The 19,021-nt window shown below is 56.9% G+C and overlaps 1 protein-coding gene across 6 annotated transcripts in view; it reads left to right on the top strand.

The window, feature by feature from the left end:
- SPTAN1 (spectrin alpha, non-erythrocytic 1) overlaps window positions 1–19,021 on the top strand; it is a 57,309-nt gene that overhangs the window by 34,054 nt on the left and 4,234 nt on the right. For 3 of the 6 annotated variants that reach the window (XM_037036576.1, XM_037036580.1, XM_037036577.1), the window contains 24 exons: window positions 248–295; window positions 943–1,034; window positions 1,295–1,439; window positions 1,537–1,718; window positions 3,362–3,461; window positions 3,623–3,820; window positions 3,918–4,064; window positions 4,795–4,898; window positions 5,006–5,168; window positions 5,538–5,552; window positions 7,415–7,546; window positions 7,708–7,845; window positions 8,745–8,849; window positions 10,699–10,907; window positions 11,725–11,845; window positions 12,062–12,183; window positions 12,492–12,624; window positions 14,268–14,366; window positions 15,504–15,663; window positions 16,300–16,376; window positions 16,808–17,017; window positions 17,244–17,540; window positions 17,998–18,110; window positions 18,423–18,440. In XM_037036576.1, coding sequence (XP_036892471.1) covers window positions 248–295; window positions 943–1,034; window positions 1,295–1,439; window positions 1,537–1,718; window positions 3,362–3,461; window positions 3,623–3,820; window positions 3,918–4,064; window positions 4,795–4,898; window positions 5,006–5,168; window positions 5,538–5,552; window positions 7,415–7,546; window positions 7,708–7,845; window positions 8,745–8,849; window positions 10,699–10,907; window positions 11,725–11,845; window positions 12,062–12,183; window positions 12,492–12,624; window positions 14,268–14,366; window positions 15,504–15,663; window positions 16,300–16,376; window positions 16,808–17,017; window positions 17,244–17,540; window positions 17,998–18,110; window positions 18,423–18,440 — 3,128 coding nt within the window. The remainder of the gene's footprint in view (window positions 1–247; window positions 296–942; window positions 1,035–1,294; window positions 1,440–1,536; window positions 1,719–3,361; window positions 3,462–3,622; window positions 3,821–3,917; window positions 4,065–4,794; window positions 4,899–5,005; window positions 5,169–5,537; window positions 5,553–7,414; window positions 7,547–7,707; window positions 7,846–8,744; window positions 8,850–10,698; window positions 10,908–11,724; window positions 11,846–12,061; window positions 12,184–12,491; window positions 12,625–14,267; window positions 14,367–15,503; window positions 15,664–16,299; window positions 16,377–16,807; window positions 17,018–17,243; window positions 17,541–17,997; window positions 18,111–18,422; window positions 18,441–19,021) is intronic. The other 3 variants (XM_037036578.1, XM_037036581.1, XM_037036579.1) reach the window with 2 other exon arrangements.

The following is a 19,021-nucleotide window of genomic DNA, read 5'->3' on the forward strand; positions in this document are numbered from 1 at the left end:
TTCTCAGTGTTCATCAAGGAAAATTACTTATTGACTTGGCTCTAATTGCACACCTGGGGTTTTTTTGTGTGACTTTCCAGAGGTTGATGCTTTTATTAATAATACATCTGCTTGGAATTGTAACAGTAATCCTTTAAGATAATTTTGGTTAACAATTGGGAACTAATGAATGGTACTTAAAGTCTTTGTCCCTTAATTGACAGCTGCTTGATTAGTCTTGGTTTTCTGCTTTCCTCCTCTACCCTAGTCTGCTCGCCTGATGGTTCACACCGTGGCCACCTTTAATTCCATCAAGGTAAGAAGCACAGCCAGCGGCCCTACCTCCTGGCCTCCGTCACAGGCTCCTCTCCCGTGTGAGCTATGGCACGTGTCGCTCTCCGGGTTCTCACTGTCTTTGTGCATCAGGGTTGACATCTCCGGCCACACACAGGCCAGGTCTTGCCAGAGGTAGCCTGCCCCTCCCCGTAGGTTCCGGCAGGGCTGGCAGCTGCCAGGAAGGCAGGGGCTGCCCCTCTTGCCTCCTCCCAGGAGAGGCTGGGCCCTCCTTCCTGGAGCTACGGCAGCTGCTCTCTGACATCCAGGGTCCCTGGTGCTTCTCGGGCCTGGTGGCGGGGCAGCGGGCGCTGGGGTCTGTCCGCTAGGCAGTCGTCGATGAAGCGCTTGCTTTGTGGTGGGCACCAGGCTAGGAGCCGAGGGTGGGGTGAGGCAGGTGGCGTGCGCACGCCATTGGATGTGGCTCTGGCTCTGGCGAGGTCTGACTGCCCGCACCTGGGCTGTGGTTGTGTATGAGTGTGTTCACCTTGGAAGGCTGGAAGGAACAGCGTCTGTGTCCCGGCCTCTCCTTTCAAGTGAAACCAGTCCGCTGGCCCTTTCCCCGGAGCCTGGGGTGGGCCCCAGGAGGAGGGGCTGCCGCAGAGCTGACGCTGTGCTGTCCTCCCACAGGAGCTGAACGAGCGGTGGCGGTCCCTGCAGCAGCTGGCCGAGGAGCGGAGTCAGCTCTTGGGCAGCGCCCACGAGGTGCAGAGGTTCCACAGGTGAGGGCAGAGCGGGCTGGAAGGGCGGCAGGCGCTGAGAATGGCCCAACACGTCAGGGTAACGGCTGGCGCTCTGTGTGTGCTGTGGCACGTGGGGTACATGTGGCACGGGTGGGTGCCAAGTGCGTGCATGCGTGTCTGTGGCTGGGAGCTGTTGGTGGAAGCCCCTGCAGGGGCACAGACGCCAGCGGGAACGTCCGCCCATCCCGTCAGGGAGGCCGCTGTTCTCCGTGTTTATTAACTGTGTTTCTCGCCTGTAGAGACGCTGACGAAACCAAAGAGTGGATTGAAGAGAAGAATCAGGCTCTAAACACAGACAATTATGGCCACGACCTGGCCAGTGTCCAGGCACTGCAGCGCAAGCACGAGGGCTTTGAGAGGGACCTGGCGGCCCTGGGCGACAAGGTGAGAGTGCGCATAGCCCCCCCACCCCACCCCCCATCGCTTTTGCCTGGGTCAGAGCTCCCTTATGCCTTGCTTTCTCGCCACTTTCTTCCTCTAGGTGAATTCCCTTGGGGACACAGCCGAGCGCCTGATCCAGTCCCACCCAGAGTCGGCCGAGGACCTGCAGGAAAAATGCACCGAGTTAAACCAGGCGTGGAACAGCCTGGGGAAGCGCGCGGACCAGCGCAAGGCCAAGCTGGGCGACTCCCACGACCTGCAGCGCTTCCTGAGTGACTTCCGGTAACCTCACCGACCCACTCAGCTCTGGGGCCTAGGACCTGCCGGTGGTCATTTTCATTCAGAGAGCAGAATGCCAAAAAGACAAGCCTCCTGCTCAGCACACACACATCCCCTCCCCTGCCAAGTGGTATTTCTTCCTTAGACGTATTTTTCACTCACTGTGGATATACTTCAGTCTTTTCCATATATGTTTTCTATTTAAAATTTTTTAAGTCTACAGAGAAACAAAGATTAAACAGGGATTGCCGCTGACACTCCTCACCATTCACGTATAGTCCCCGGTTAACTGTTGGGACATTCACTTCATCTCAGAGTCTGTGCTGCTGGTCCCCCTGCAGCCTGTAGCTCCTAAGAACAAAGACTTTGTGCATAACTGCATTTCTATCACCTCCCCTCAGAAATCCAACACGGACATGGCAGGATTTAATTTGGGGTTCATAGTTAGGTTTTTTCCGTTGGTCTCAAATGGCTGTGTAAGGCAGGCTTAGTTTTCGGCACACAATCCAGCTGAGTGCCGCGCTCTGTGTTTGGCAGTCTGGCCTTCTTGATCTAGAGCAGGATGCCTCTGCCCTCAGTGTCCTGACCCCGACCTTCTTCCGGAGCCCAGGCCCGTCGTCTGGTAGTAGGTCCCGTGCCCTGGGACCTCGGGCGTCTTCAGGCTGCAGTGTTCCACCGGAGGGCGCCTTGGGGCTTGTTGAGTGGGGCTATCCAGCACCAGCGTTTCTTCCTTTGTGTCGGTGCCCGCCGTGTGCGCACACGCTCCTGTCCTGTGTGCGTGTCCCCTCGGGATGGGGGCAGGCAGATGCGCGCCTCGCCCTCACAGGCCTCTGGTGGGAGGTCACAAAACAGACAGTCATCTGAAAGTGGAGAGTTCAGCAGCGTGTAGCGTACTCATGGTGTCAAACCACTACCCCTCTCTAGTTTTGAAAACTTGACACCACCCTAGAACACCCTGTACCCCATTCTTTGCTTCTCTCTGAACCTGCTTTATGTCTCTCTGGGTTTGCCTGTTTTCTGGGTGTTTTTATATACAAGGAAGTAAGCGGCACATGGCCTCATACATTGATTTTTGTGCCCCTGTATGCGCGCATCTGTAAGAAGCTGGACCATGTGCATGGGCCTCGGACTTCTTTTTTTTTTTAAGATTTTATTTATTTATCTTTAGAGAGGAAGGGAAGGAAAGGAGGAGAGAAATATCAATGTATGGTTGCCTCTCGTGAGTCCCCTGCTGGGAACTGGCCTACAACCCAGGCATGTGCCCTGACTGGGAATCGAACCGCGATCGTGTGGTTCGCAGGCTGAAGCCTGAAAGAGGGCGTTTTCATTTGAAGGTGCAGCTGTGGTTCGTTTTACCACAGCTGTTGTCTTGGTTAGAGCTAGAGCCTGTTACTCCATAGGGTGGAAAGATCTTAGTTATGCACCTGTTTGTTTTTCCTCTGAGGAATTCTTGACTTTTTAAGTATGTCAGTCTGAATAAGAGGCTTTGAAATAACTGCCCGGAGATCTAGCCTCCTTCTCTAGATTGACTAGATTCACCCCAAATAGCCTTTGGGACAAGAATTCTGTCGTTCTGTCTTTTCCTGGGCAGAAAGCCTACTTGCCATGCAACGTAATGACTGTGTCTCTGTGGGTCTGGCTTCCAGGGATCTCATGTCCTGGATCAATGGAATCCGTGGGCTGGTGTCCTCAGACGAGCTAGCCAAGGACGTCACCGGAGCGGAGGCTTTGCTGGAACGACACCAGGTGCGCAGACTGCCTGCGGAGCAGCAGAAACTCGGTCGCTCCGCTGGGCCGGGAAGACTGCGTTGTCACTCCCCTCCCCCGTCACCCTGTCTCAAGTTGGTGGTTGACGCTGGAGTGGGCATCCTCTGCCGGTCACCTAATCTCTCTCCTCCTCTTGGCAGGAACACCGGACAGAAATTGATGCCAGGGCTGGCACTTTCCAGGCATTCGAGCAGTTTGGGCAGCAGCTGTTGGCCCATGGGCACTACGCCAGCCCAGAGATCAAGGAGAAACTGGCTGTCCTGGACCAGGAGCGTGCCGGCCTGGAGAAGGCCTGGGCGCAGCGCAGGATGATGCTGGACCAGTGCCTGGAGCTGCAGGTACACGTGCCGGACGGCCCCTCCCTGCCGGCCAGAGTTTCTGACCCGGGGCTTCGCTGCAAAGGCCCGGTCTTCTCACCTGTCTCGCCTTCTTTAGCTGTTTCATCGGGACTGTGAGCAAGCAGAGAACTGGATGGCTGCCCGGGAGGCCTTCTTGAACACAGAAGACAAAGGGGACTCACTGGACAGCGTGGAGGCCCTCATCAAAAAGCATGAGGACTTTGACAAAGCCATTAATGTCCAGGTGAGGCCCGTGCACTTGGGAGTCTGAACTGTATTTTCCTGATTGCCATCTTCTTAGGTGGCTTTTTCTCCTTCCCTCTGTTAACAAGTAGAATAAAACACAGTTACTGACATGATTAAGTCAGCTGAGAGCTCTGGCGAGTTTCTTAAAGCGTAGTGCTGGACACTGACCCCAGAAAGGAAACAGTGTGGTCCCTGCCACAACTCCCGGGAGTCCTGTGTGGCCCAGGGAGAACGAGTCACAGAGGAGATTGCGTCAGCTTTCCAGTCAGTCCTGAGGGTCCAAAGATGGGGGCACCACAAGGGGGACATCTGTTGCGAACGGGAACGGGACAGAGTGGCTGGTCAGGAAGGGGACACACTACTGGAAGTCGGAGAGGTGGGACACCACTTGGGTGTAGAAGCCGCCATTCGGAACACCTGGCCCCACCCGTTAGCCTAGTTCAATGCGCGGCCTGTTACCCTGCTGTGCCCGTGACCCAGCCCCTGTGCCCCCAGGGTGCCCCGGAGTCGTCTGGAGTTAAACTCTGCTCCGGTAATGATTGAAATCAAGCTTTCTTTTGGCTTTTTGCACTCCTCCTTCTAAAGTGTCGGTGTATTCCGATCCTGCCGCCAGCTAGTTCTCAGTCACCCAAAATAACTGCACTCTGCACAGTCTGCAGAGAACGGCAGTCTGCGGCCAGCAGTGCCGCCTTGCCCACCTTGCCCTCACGCCTTCCGCTTACCCGCAGGAGGAGAAGATCGCCGCTCTGCAGTCCTTTGCTGACCAGCTCATTGCCGCCGGCCACTACGCCAAAGGCGACATTTCTAGCCGGCGCAATGAGGTTTTGGACAGGTGGGTCTTTCGCGGTGCTGACAGACCCGCCACACCTGTGGGAGAGCCCTGGCCAGTCCCGTTGGGGGGGTCGTTCGTTCACTTTGGTCTCTGTTTCCCTTGCTTAGGTGGCGACGTCTTAAAGCCCAGATGATTGAGAAAAGGTCCAAGCTGGGAGAATCACAGACCCTCCAGCAGTTCAGCCGGGACGTGGATGAGATCGAGGCCTGGATCAGCGAAAAACTGCAAACCGCGAGTGATGAGTCCTACAAGGACCCCACCAACATCCAGGTGAGCTGGGCGGGCGGGCTGCTGTCCCCGAGCGGCTGGGGGTCTTGAGTGGCTTGTGTTAAATGGGACATCTGTAACGGGGGTACAGCTGTCAGCCAGTTTCCTGGTGAAGCCAGCGAAAATGTTTGTGGTAAGTTGGGCTGGTGGGAAGGTCCCAGTGAGTTGCCAGAGCCCGCGCAGAGCCGCTCGGCCCCTGTGGAAACGGTCGGTATCTGCTGGCAGGGGCTGTACGTAGAGCACCCTTCCGCTCGCTGTCCCCGAACACCGGGCTTCCGGGGGAAGTGGGACAGCAACACGAGTGTGTGTAAGAGCTGGCTGTGTGTTCACATCAGTGTACTGAACTCTTGTTGTTTCAATCTGTTTTTGTAGCTTTCCAAGCTGCTGGTAAGTTTCGTGTTCTTTGAAAGTTTTGGTTAAATGAGCTCCAGTATTTGTGCTCTTCTGTGTAGACTCTTGTGATTGTGGTCACACGCAGTCTGCTGGTGTCTCTTCCTCCATCTCTCCATCTCTAATCATCCATCACACTCCGTCCAAGTGTCCCTGTGGGATGTGGCTTTCTTTGTTGTCCTTAGCCTGCAACCCTTCATCCCTCGTGCCCTCGGTTCATCACGTAGGCAAGTTCTGTGTCGTGTTTGATTTGAGGGGCAGTAATTGACTGCTTGCTTTCTAGGTGTGTCTTCTAAAGGTTATGTTTATTTAGTATTCTTAGAGGTGGGGAGGGAGGGGGAGAGAGGGAGAGAATCATCAATATGGGAGCCATACATTGATTGGTTGCCTCTCACGTGCCCCCTACTGGGGACCTGGCCCACAACCCAGGTATGTGCCCTGACTAGGAATCGAACCGGTAACTTTTTGGTTCACAGTCCAGCACTCAGTCCACTGAGCCACACCAGCCAGGGCGAGATGCTTCTTTGAGAAAATGAAACCGCTTTTTCCATGTAAACATAGGCTCCTGGCCTTTGGTTGCCTGGGGCAGGGAGGTGTCACAGAGTGTGAGAATTTCGTGCTGGTCACAGGGGAGGGGGAGCAAGAGTCCCATAGAGAGGTGGATGGTCTGCACCCCAACCTAAGAGGAGCCAGGGGCGAAGCGCTGAGAAAAATGGGGCACTGCCCAGGGGGCAGTGAACCGAGCTTTCCTGTGCGGGTGTGCTTCAGGACCTGCCTGAGCCCATGGAGGAGAGGAGGGGAGAGAACGATGGGGTTCAAACCGGAGAGTGATCGGACCAAGAAGAGTAAATTGGGCTTCGGCAAGATTTGTGGGCATTTGAGACCTCTTGCCCTTGCCCTTGTTCTGGGGCGTAGGGGCCAGGGCCCCGGCAGGGACACGTGGGGCCAATGCCGCCCTCTGCAGCCTGGTGGCTCCGTCCTTGGACAAGTTGCTGCCCCTGAAATGAAACGCTTGCCGCAGGGTTCTGCCCTGGCTACATACACTGCTTTTTTTTCTTTTAGTTCTTCCTTTCCCAAATAACATTCTTCCCTAAGATCCTGCATTTCTCACCCAGAATTGTGCCACAGCTGCGTCCTTGCACTTGTCTCGTGTTCCCTTGCCTCCCTTCCTCTGTGGATCCCTAGAAACACTGCCAGGCCCCCGCATCAGGAGCCCACCACTCTCCTGGCCCTCCCATGTCTTAAAAAGGAGACGTCCCTACCCAGACTGAAGCCTGGGTTTTGACGGAACCTGGGAGTTTTGGTAATGGCAGATAGCAAGTGAGAAGCCAGCCAGGCCCTGGCCTGCAGCCACTGTGGGCCCCCCAGTGTCACAGACAGCCGGCCTGACCACCACACGCTGCTGCGTGGGGTTGCTGCCTCATGAGGAGAGGTGTTTGCGTGCGCGTTATTGCTAGAGTCACCGTCTGCTAAGGAGAAAGCCGTGGGTGGGAACTCGATGCATAGGTGGATTCGAAACTGCAGTTGGCCGTTGCGGTCTTCTGAAAAGCATCAGAAAGTGTTTAATTCCAAGATTTCACTCCCAAATAGCCAGTCCTGCTGGTTTAAGAGTCGACCCAATTTACCTGTTCCTAAGCTGGTATATTTCCTTCCTGTTTGCCCAGCCCTTCCACTGAACCCACAACAGGTTGACCCCACGGTAGTCACACAATACCGTGGTTGCCTCTCTAAAAAAATGCTGAGCCTCACCCCAGATCTTTAAGTTTGATACCACTCCCTTTCGAGAATCCCTTCTCCCCAGGAAGCTGTCAAGTGCAGGACCAGGTTTTGAAAGGTGGGGTTTTTTTTTCTGTTTTTAGAGCAAGCACCAGAAGCACCAAGCCTTCGAAGCAGAGCTGCACGCCAATGCTGACCGCATCCGCGGTGTCATCGACACGGGCAACTCTCTGATTGAGCGTGGTGCCTGCGCCGGCAGCGAGGACGCTGTGAAGGTGGGCCCCCGGCTCCACACAGCCCCGAAACCGAGAGCCTCGGAGCCTCAGATCAGCAGCTTCGCCTGCGCGCAGTCGGGGATGCAAGCGGGAGTGGCTGCTCTGAGCACCTCCATTCTCACGGATTTCCCTGTCTCTAAGGGCTCCCGTCTCTCCCCCAGGCCCGGCTGGCGGCCTTAGCTGACCAGTGGCAGTTCCTGGTGCAGAAGTCGGCTGAGAAGAGCCAGAAACTGAAGGAAGCCAACAAGCAGCAGAACTTCAACACTGGAATCAAGGACTTTGACTTCTGGCTCTCCGAGGTAATGCCAAGGATTCCCCTCCCATCGTCAGACGGTGTCTGGTCACTTGGGATGGTAGGTCTGTCAGCCTGATATGCTGGGAAGTCAGGCCCTCCCGATGTACCTCTTAGCAGAAGTCTTCGTTATTGGATGGGAGCCGAGTGCTGTACGCAACTCGGGAGGAGGGGGAAGGGATGCTTGGAGAAGAGCGAGCGTCTTTTTGGTGGCTTTGGGTTCACTCCTCCAGCGGGAGCGCAGGTAGAAACCAGAAGAGCAGTGAGTCAGGAAGCCAGTCAGCAGTGCACGCTCCGTACGCAGTGGGAGGGGACAGAGAGGGGAGAGGGGGACTTTCGAGCCCAGCACCCCACGCGTCCCGTCCAGGCACGCTTTGTGAATGTCTGTGTAGCTGTATTTTTATGTATAGCTGGGCTCTTGGGGTACTTTTCGTTAGTATGTACCAGGAGTGGTACCCCCGCGTCACCAGCTGTCTCTCCTGCTCGTTCGAATGTCCACGTAGGTCCAGGTAGCGTGCGTTAGTCATGCTGTCCCAGATCCAGTCCTGTGGGGGGACATTCGGGGCTTCCGGGCGTTGGCGCTCCACGCTGCCAGTTCTTCCCCTAACAGCATTTCCTTCACGTGGGGTTGCTCCATGTTTTACCATCCAGTCATCTTGAAGGCTCCATGACCCCGCTTTTCACTGTAGCGTTTAAATTCCCGGGTGCTTGAGTTGTTGGTTGACCGAAACGGGGAGCACCTCAGGCTGTGGTGGCCGAGCCGGGTTGAGCAGGCTCAGCAGTGACTTGTGATGAGGAGCGTGCAGCCTCCTAACTAAGACCGGGAATAGCAGCTGGGCGGCCTGGATGTTCCAGAACCCCCTGCACGCACCGCACAGTAGCCTTTTGCTTTGGTTCCACTGCCAGGTGGAGGCCCTTCTGGCATCGGAGGATTACGGCAAAGACCTGGCCTCTGTGAACAACTTGCTGAAGAAACACCAACTGCTGGAGGCGGATATCTCTGCCCACGAGGTGCGCAGGGGGAGGGGGCGGCCAGGCCGGTGTTGGGGCGCGGCTGTGCACTCGGGAGAGGGGTGTCCGTCACTTAGAGCAGGGGGTCTCAGGCACTGTAGTCTTGGGACCACTTCCCACTCTCAGCCGTCACTGAGGGGCCTGCCGTTGTGTGGGTTCTATTTATCCACCTTCCCCACTGTCACAAGGAAGTACGTTTTAGAAGTTGAGTTTTACAAATGAGCATCAACGTGTTACATACTGTCACATAACACTCTCGAAATGGCCAGTGTACGGAGGCGGAAAACAAGCGAGCAGTTGCCGGGGGTCGGGCGGGGTGAGCGTGCCGCCGTAAAGGTGCCGCCGGAACAGTGCCCGGGGCTTGATTTCGGTGGTGATCACACAGGTCCACACATAGGATGAAACCACGCGGGCTGCACAGCACGCTCCTGGAGGCACACACGAGTGACCGCGTGTGAGAAAGGGCGGGTCCGGTAGGGCCTGTGGACCGAGGACAGCAGTGTCAGCGCGGTCGCTGGTTTGGGTCCTGTGCTATGAAAGGCGTGACAGTTGGGGACCTGGTGGGAGGGCACACAGGAACTATGCTGTTTGTGCTGTTTCTTGTGAGTCTGTAAGTTTATTGATCCACTTAAAATAGTAGTAAACCCATTAGGAGTTAACATAAATAACATTTTTATGGGTTATAACCAAATTTTTCCAAAACCAAAAGAACGCAAGCAGAGGGGCGTTGGCCGTAGGTTCGCAGCTCTCTCCAGTGTCCAGCTTCGTGGGAGCCGCTGGCCTCCTGGCTGCCCTGCCCCAGTTGTGGTTGGGTGTCGTCCCCGTGGAGCCCCCCGGGGGGGGGGGGCGTTTCTGTTCAAGTTGTTGGTGTGGCTGTTCGACTCTGCACCTCACTTAGTCAGTGGTCACTCACTAAAGGTCAGTGGCAAAGTGGACACTGTCAGGAGCCCTGTCAGGCAGTTTTTTATAGTTTTTTGTTCAAATCCACTGGTCCGTGTTGGACTCGGAGGGGCTCTTTTACCCACCCACGCGTGCGGCTACGGCACCGTTGGGAAAAGACTGGTTTGCTGAGTTACTAGCTCTTCTACGTGCGGGCACCTTTCGTCGTAACTTCACGTGAGTTAATGTCAGAGCCTCCACACAGAAGTCGTCCCTGTTGGAATGCTGTCCAGCTCAGGGAGGCAGACATTTCCCAAAGTCCTGATTTTCTCATGAAATTGGAATTTTGTCATTAGCCAAAAATGCAGTTTTCCTCACAGTGGCAGGTTGACCTTTTTTAGTGCCCGACACAGATCCTGAAGTCCGAATGAGCGGTTGGTCTCCTGGCGGTCCTGTCGGGTAAACGGAGGTCCGTGAAGAGGCGTCTCGTTGAGCTCATGCCGTGTGCTGTTCCCCAGGCTGTCCCCGGGCTTGAGTTTGCAGCAGCAAGGCTCGCGTGAGCTTCCGTTGTCTTGCCCGGGGTGTTGAACGGTGTGCTCCGAGACGGACGTTCAGTACAGTCGACAGCTCCTGCTGCTGTTTAAAGGGCGTTGGCAAGGCAGCGTTTTTACCGCGAGGACAGGGTGGTGGAGAGTCGATTTCTGTATCGAAATGTGCACTGCGGTTCTAGTGGCCTGGAGCTAAGGCTTCAGCACACACACGTGCATGCACACACACCTGCGCACACACCACACACATACACCCCACACACATACCACACACACACATAACCCACACCCCACACACGTGCCACGCCCAGTATATCTTCAGCCGACTCGTCGGGGAGGAGTACTTCCTGAGTTCTCACTTACAAGCAGGTGCTCACGGAGACCCAGGCTTCTGACCCTTCCCATTCTGTCCCCTACCCCAGGATCGCCTGAAGGACCTGAACAGCCAGGCGGACAGCCTGATGACCAGCAGTGCCTTCGACACCTCCCAAGTAAAGGACAAGCGAGACACCATCAACGGTCGTTTCCAGAAGATCAAGAGCATGGCAGCCTCCCGGCGAGCCAAGCTGAATGAGTCCCATCGCCTGCACCAGTTCTTCCGGGACATGGACGACGAGGAGTCCTGGATCAAGTAGGTGCTCCTGGGACATCATGCTCTGGGACACGGGGACACCCCTCAAGCCTTCAGTGGCCGTCAGAACCGCAGGGCTGAAAGAGAGTCGGGAGGTCCGGGTCTCTCCTGTACTGTGGTGGTGAGACAGGGAGGCGTGCCGGCAAGGGCGTGGCCTCCACAGCCACTTCCGTGCTGGTTCTTAGCTCCGCCCACCACACTCACTGTGGAAGGCCTGTTACTCCTCCGGGTGTCCCGGTGCGCGGTGATGCTGGTCAGCGACGGCCTCCAAAATGTAGTGACTGATGCGCGGTGGTTGCACTAGACCCTGGTTACACCCTGCCCTGAGATCCCTGGGGAAGTTAGTGAGCTCCTGCCTGGAAAAGACAGTCTGTTCTCTTCTGGGGAAGATCGATTCTGGAAGGAAGGGGAGGAGTTTGTTTTTAATCCTCTCCAAAACTTCAGTCTACCTTTTCCAGTTGGTGTAGCATATAAACAGTCCAACCTAAAGTCGGGGAAATCTTTTTATTCCTCACACTTAAAAAGATTATGTCAGTGTCTAACTCTGTGTGTGATACATGCCCACTTGGAGAAGTAGGTCGAAGGGCAGTGCCACGGCACACCCCACACAGACACAGCGTGTGATCCTACGCACGTGCTCGGACACTGTCTGGGACATAGACTTCTGGTTTCCGGAAGACAGACGGGTTTTCCTGGAGAGAGGGGTGGATGTCTGCGAAGGGCGTCACGAGGGCCGTGGCTCTTGGCAGTTCTGCCTGGACACTGCCACTTGGGAGCATGGCAGTGTGGGTGCTGACTGCCTGCCTGCATCTCGCAGGGAGAAGAAGCTGCTGGTGAGCTCCGAGGACTACGGCCGAGACCTAACGGGTGTTCAGAACCTGAGGAAGAAGCACAAGCGGCTGGAGGCCGAGCTGGCTGCTCACGAGCCTGCGATTCAGGTGAGGCCTCCCCTGGCAGAGAGGGTGGTGGCGGCGGGGTGCATTGGTGACACTTGGAGCAGTCCTTTGCTTCATGTCACTGAGGCCTCTCAGTGTCTGTGACCCCCTTGCCCCAAACTGGGAAGGAGTTCTGGATTTGGTGCTGAGGCCTTTGCCTGGAAGCATCTAGAAGCTTGGCTAAAAACGGCTGTTAACCTGCCCGTTCTTGCCTGTCAGGGCGTCCTAGACACTGGGAAGAAGCTGTCCGACGACAACACCATCGGGAAGGAGGAGATTCAGCAGCGCCTGGCGCAGTTCGTGGAGCACTGGAAGGAGCTGAAGCAGCTGGCGGCCGCCCGGTGAGCGGCCGGGGGAGGAGCTCCGGGCCCTCCTGCTGCCCCCTGGACCCTGTCCCTGGGTGTGCAGGGGCCGCCGCTGGCTTGCTGTCCAGAGCCCCCCTGACAGCCCCTGGCGAACTGGTTCTGTTATGAGAACCGGCCAAGCATGCGGCCCCAGAATTGTCCGTTCTGCCAGCGCTGTCTTTGTGTTAGGCAGGAGGCTTCACTGAGCCATTTACACCCACACTTGGCAGTGTCTTCAAGCGTGCGCACACTCACAATCAGTCAGAAGAGGTCACAGCTGATTTTTCTCTGTCTACTGTAAATAGGGGCCAACGGCTAGAAGAATCCTTGGAATATCAGCAGTTCGTAGCCAATGTGGAAGAGGAAGAAGCCTGGATCAATGAGAAGATGACCCTGGTGGCCAGTGAAGATTATGGAGACACTCTGGCTGCCATCCAGGTTAGAGAACCCGGAGATGCCACCTGCCTCCTTTCTCAGCCCCTGCCTCTGGTCACCCGTTTCCCGCTGGTTTGTTGAGTGTCTGTGTTCTTCCCAGGCGGTTACAGTTCTAGCGGCCAAGGTCACATTGGTTGGCTTTCGCCCTTACGATCTTTCCCTGGATGTGCCGTCCCTCTCCAGACGAAGCTGGCCTGACTTGGGGGCCTGGCACCCTGCTGGTTTGCTATGGCAGTCGTTAGGGCTGTGGCACACGGGTGGCTGTGTCGTCTTACAGTTCCAGAGCCCGGAAGTCTGCGAGCAAGGTGTAGACAGGTCCTTGCTCCTTGGAACTTTTGGGGGAGGGTCCTTCCTGGCCTCTCCCAGCTCCTAGTGGCCCCAGGTGGTCCTCGGCCGTGGCTGCCTCACTCCAGACTCCACCTGTTTTCAGCGGCTGTCTTCTTTCTGTGTCTGGGTCTTCCCAGGGCATCTCTCCACATGTGTCTGTGTCCCGATTTCCATTTGCTTCTAAGGACACAGACATGGGGTTCTGGCCCAGCCTTGTGACCCCATCTTTACTCGATCTCCTGCAGAGACCCCGGGTGCACGTCCACAGGTGCCAGGGTTAGGACTTCATCATACCGTTTGTGGGCACATGGTTCAACACACAGCATACGTCCTGCACACATTGGGTCACTTGGCCCTGTAACAACCCTAAAAATAGAAACCCCTCGTGTCTCCCAGCCCTGTGAACCCGGGGCCAGCCCATCTGCCGCTCTCCCTTGGGCTCCCTGGTGGCTGCCCTGAGGTGCAGAGGGCAGCCGGGCTGACATGTGTGAGCGCCACCTGGGCCGCCAGCCCCTCCACGTGGCCTCTCCCCTCCCAGGGCCCAACCTGCCTGCCTTAGGCGGCGTCCCACGGGCACGGTGGAACCTGCCAGGGGTCTGTGGGCCTAGTCTCAGACGTGACATGACGTTGTCCTCACTGCCTTCTGTTGGTCAGAGTCGTCACAAAGCAGCCCAGGGTCCCGGGCGAATGAGTAGACCCCCTTCTTGATAAGGATGGGCAGCACAGTATGCTAGAACATTCCAGAATGTGTGCCACCAGCTGCAGAAACAGTCTGCATCCCCAAGAAGCAGGGAAGCCCCTGAGCCACGCCCCTCACAGTGGGGACCCCGGACAGCTAGTCAGGGTGGCGGAGCCAGGAGCCAGCACTGAAACCGGCGAGGGAGTTCCCGCCTCTGCAGTTTGGGTCCGTCCTGGGAGCGTTGTCTCCGGTGCTTCCATGGTGCTCAGGATGAGCCTGGGAAGGTCCCTAAGGACACGTGCTCAGGAGTGTCATCTGCCTTTGTGGCTCACTTTCTGTCCACTCTGGTCCCCTCTGGGAAGAGAGACAACTGTGCTGACTGACTGCCAAGAGTTTGCCCCTTACAGAAAGGCCGTCCCTGGCGCCTCTCCAAGGCCAGCGCCCTGCCAGTTACTCTCCCTGCACCCTGGGTTCACCACCTTCAGAATCATCCATTTATTTCTGTACCTGGCTGCCGTCTTAGTCCCCAGCTGGACAATGCCTGTGTGGCCCGCACCTTCCAGCCTGTTACCCTCCGTCCTGACCTGCCACATTGGTGCCTGCCAGGTGCTCAGTGCCTGCCCCGCTGCCTCCCCTGCAGGGCCTGCTGAAGAAACACGAAGCTTTCGAGACAGACTTCACTGTCCACAAGGACCGCGTGAATGACGTCTGCACTAACGGGCAGGACCTCGTTAAGAAGGTGAGCGTGGCCCGCGGTGAGACCCTGGTTTCCAGTGCTGGGACACCCGCATGCTGGCACCTCAGTTGTCCCCCAGCACGCACACCCAGGACAGTCACCAAGGCTTTGCCTGAGGCCAATACCAGGACCATGTCCGTGCTTCATAAAGTGGGGCCCCAGGATTGGCTGGCTAGTTTCCGCCTTCTGAAGCCAGTCAGTAAAGGTAGGGCGCAGCACAGAGGAATCCCCTCTGTTCCTTCGGTGACACTGGTGTTGGAGCCCTTTGTAGAGATGGTGGGAAACGCAGGTCAGAGAGTCCTAACCACCATCCTTCGGCCCCCACCCAAGACCACCCGTGTGGTGGAGAGTCGTTTGCCCACCGTTTGGGCTTTTCCTCTGCACGCACCACGGCCCCAGACGAGACAGACGCTGGCCTTGTTGGGTCACAGTGCTCCAGCTGGGACCGGGCTGCTTCTCGGGACGTTCAGATAGGTTCAGATACGTTTTGAACCAAGAGTGAACAGGAGTGTCTGAGGCTTCCCGAGTTCGGTCTCCCCCGTGTCGGAACGTCTGCTGAACCATTTGCTATTGTCCCCGAATGTGTGAAATAGCTATTCTTTGGCTGTATACTATTTTTTTCTTAGGGGCATTTAAGCTTCTTCCAGCTTTTTTTAATAACAGAAGTAACACTGAGCCCTGGCTGGTGTAGCTTAATGGATTGAGCACAGGCCTGGGAATTAAAGGGTTGCTGGTTCAATTCCCAGTCAGGGCACAGGCCTGTGTTGCAGGCTGGGTCCCTAGTAGGGAGCGTATGAAAGGCAACCACACATTGATGTTTCTCCCCCTCTCTTTCCCTTCCTTTCTCTCTAAAAAGAAACAAAGTATTAAAAAAGTAATGCTGGTACATACATCATTGTACCTTAACATTTTAGTGTATTCCTGATTGTTCTTTGGAATTAATTCCTTGAAGAGGAATTGCACTATTCATCTTTGTAAGGCTTTTACACTGTCTTGCCGTTAGAAGCCTTCCCCACTATTCTTCCCCTGGTGCACATGGCCATTCCAGAAAGCAAGGCCTTCCCAGGCGGGGGGGCGCAGGCCAGGCGAGCGCAGCAGGCGCTGGGGCTGACCAGAGTGCACCTTCTCTTTGGGGCCTAGAACAATCACCACGAGGAGAACATCTCTTCCAAGATGAAGGGCTTGAACGGGAAAGTGTCTGACTTGGAGAAAGCTGCCGCCCAGAGGAAGGCAAAGCTTGACGAGAACTCGGCATTCCTTCAGTTCAACTGGAAGGCGGATGTGGTGGAGTCCTGGATTGGTGAGCGCCACCTCGGGCAGCCCCGCGTCCCCCGCAGCCTGTCTGCTCCCCTGGCAGTGGGTTTTCCTCTGCGGAGAAGAAGCTAGTGAGATGCGGGTGGTTCGGACAGCCTGCCCCCGCCCCCCGCCCCCCCCCCCCCCGGGCACCCTTGCAGCCGGTGTCCTGCCCCAGAGAGCCGGGGCCTCAGCGGTGCCTGGCACTGGGCTGGCATTTGGGTTGCCAAAAAAATTAATAAATAAACAAAATGCCCTTGGCCAATGAAAGAAGCAATGGAGGTCACAATAGGGACCAAATGAGCGCAACTGCCAGCACCAGGCTGCATCGGCGCGGCCCCCAGCCAGCTGCCTGGGTCCAGGGTGCGCTCAGCTTTCCGGAGAGAGGGAGCGAGACTCTGACTTTGGGACCACTTGACTGTGGGAGTTGCCGTCACCTAAGAAGAGACTGAACCTCATGTCTTCACAGCACAAATGGAAAACAGGAGTCTGGGGTGCAAGGAGGGCCAGTCAGTGTGGGTTCAGAGACTGCTGTTGGTGATACTGAAGTCGAAACACACAAAAATAACTGTGCCTCATGTTTTTTAACTTAATCTCACTACACCGAGCAGGAGAGGTATACTTCCCATGCTTGGTTTTCTAGGTGAAAAGGAGAACAGCTTGAAGACCGATGATTATGGCCGAGATCTGTCTTCTGTCCAGACTCTCCTTACCAAACAGGTCAGTTGTGGCCCCTTGGTTACTGATTGAAGTTTGCTCAGATAGTAGTTCCCGGTGGGTACGTGGTGCTCCATGTCTTTCAATGAGACGCCGACTCTCCTGTTAGGCCCCAGGGACTGGGCAGTACACGTGGCGAGTCCTGGTCCTCGGAGCGCTGCCACACTAGGTACACACGTGGTGGCCTGATGGGTACAACAGCTGTGCGCCGCAGGGCACGCTGTGGGCTTACCTTCGTGTCCCTCGTCAGTCTGCCTGGGGGCTGGGATGATGCTGCTGTCCTAACCTGCAGTCTCAATCAAGGACAAGGGCGGGTGTGACCCTGTGGCAGCACAAGATGGGGACTCCGGGCTGACAGGCTGGCTGAGGCACCAGAACCGGCAAGTTGGAGTCTCAGTGCGGTGACTGCAGAGTGACTCTCGGCTCCCCTTCAGGAAACCTTCGACGCCGGCCTGCAGGCCTTCCAGCAGGAGGGCATCGCCAACATCACTGCCCTCAAAGACCAGCTGCTGGCCGCCAAGCACATCCAGTCAAAGGCCATCGAGGCCCGGCACGCCTCCCTCATGAAGAGGTGGAGCCAGCTTCTGGCCAACTCGGCCACCCGGAAGAAGAAGCTGCTGGAGGCCCAGAGTCACTTCCGCAAGGTACGGGTGGGCCGGGCAGAGCTCACCTGGGGGAAGCCCGGCCATCAGCTTGGCACAGGGGGTGCGCTCAGGCGCGTGGGGTCACTCTCACGAGATTGCCATTCAGGAGCACCCCGGGGGACGGGGAGCGGGGGAGACAGGACTGCTCAGCGGGGAAGTGGGAGGGGGGAGCCTTTCCTGCCCAGGCCGCCCGCCCCGGGAGCTGTCACGCTCTGTCCCGTTTCAGGTGGAGGACCTCTTCCTGACCTTCGCCAAAAAGGCTTCTGCCTTCAACAGCTGGTTTGAGAACGCAGAGGAGGATCTGACGGACCCCGTGCGCTGCAACTCCCTGGAAGAAATCAAAGCCTTGCGTGAGGCCCATGACGCCTTCCGCTCCTCCCTCAGCTCAGCCCAGGCCGACTTCAACCAGCTGGCGGAGCTGGACCGCCAGATCAAGAGTTTCCGCGTGGCCTCCAACCCCTACACCTGGTTCACCATGGAGGCCTTGGAGGAGACCTGGAGGAACCTGCAGAAGATCATCAAGGTGCCCTTCCCGCTGCTCTCTGCACTCCAGCAGGAGAGCAGTGAGACTCGGGTGGAGGAAGCAGGGTTGTTTCCCAGAAGTTAGCAGGGGTGTCAGCCTAGCCACCCACCCATTGCCTGTCATCACGTCTTCCCGGAGTTCCCAGGGGGGTGTCAAGCAGCCAGAGGATTACTGAGCGCTCTGAGCTCAGAGTGTCTCCCAGACTCCTTCCTACTGTCTTTGGGTTGAGGTTAACGCCCAGTTTTTCTGACACCCAGAGTGATAGTTCCTGTGTTCAGTGTCAGAAAATGCCTTTCTGCCACTCTCAAACGTCAGTGTCAGAAAATGCCTTTCTGCCACTCTCAAACGTTAAGGCCAGCTGGTCTGACCGTTCCCGAGGGCAGAGCCTTCTCTGTCCTGTGCCTGTCTATGCAGGGGAGCTGCGGTGACGCGGCCTCTGCCTCCCTTTGGTCCTTAGGAGAGGGAGCTGGAGCTGCAGAAGGAGCAGCGCCGGCAGGAGGAGAACGACAAGCTGCGGCAGGAGTTTGCGCAGCACGCCAACGCCTTCCACCAGTGGATCCAGGAGACCAGGTGCTGCTCGGCCCGGGGGCGCTCTGGGTGCTGAGGGAGAGGGTGGGGGCATGGGGGCCGGAAGGATGGGCAGTGCTAGGCCAGAGTTCTCGGGGCGGGGCGGGGGGGGCTTCACCCCACTGGGTGGGGCCATGCATGGCCCCTGGTGAACCCTGAGCAGTGACTCAGCAGCAGACTGGCGGGTTGAGTGCAGGGCGGGAACTGATGTCATTTTTTTCTTTCCTTTCTCGTGTCCCCCTCGGTCCCCCACCTCCTGATTGCTGCTGCCCGGATACCCCCTTGTCTTGTGGCTGCTCGGACCCGTCTCCACAGAACGTATCTCCTCGATGGGTTAGTGTTGTCTTCCTACTTCTCGGGGACTGTGGTGTGGTGGTCTTGTGTCCCGCTGCCCTCTGTCCCCCTGTGGCCTGACTTGTAGAGGATCCCAGGATGGGCCGTCCTGTGCCCAGGGCAGGCTGCACTCCCCACACCCTGTCCCTGTCACCTTACAAGGAGCGTGTGCCGTGCCCCACAGCCCACTGTCCCTGACAGCCTACCGTCTGGGGAGGAGAGGTCCTCCTACCTTCCTGTTCCAATTCCAGGGGTTCTCATGGGGGGAATGTGACCGAGCTGGGAGGCCAGAGCTGAGGCCAGGCCTCTGGGAGTCCCCATGCTGGCTCAGCCAGGGGATGGCACTGGCCGCCACTTTTGCCTGTCCTCCTCGTGTGTCCAGGGGGACGGTACTTAGGAGGCCATGGGCATAAAGTGGATGACAGCATTTAGGGGTTCAGGTTGGTTCAGTAAGTCCCCAGCTGTGCAATGACCCTCGCCCAGCAACCCATTTTCCTGGGGTGGGGAAGAGGGACAGGTGTCATTTATCCTAATTGAAGGCAGAAGTGCCCAGTATTTCTGAGTGATAGGGCTTGGAAGGA

The sequence above is a fragment of the Sturnira hondurensis genome, unplaced genomic scaffold (genome assembly GCF_014824575.4).
Source record: "Sturnira hondurensis isolate 20B ecotype Veracruz unplaced genomic scaffold, ASM1482457v3 Scaffold0022908, whole genome shotgun sequence".
NCBI lineage: Eukaryota > Metazoa > Chordata > Mammalia > Chiroptera > Phyllostomidae > Sturnira > Sturnira hondurensis.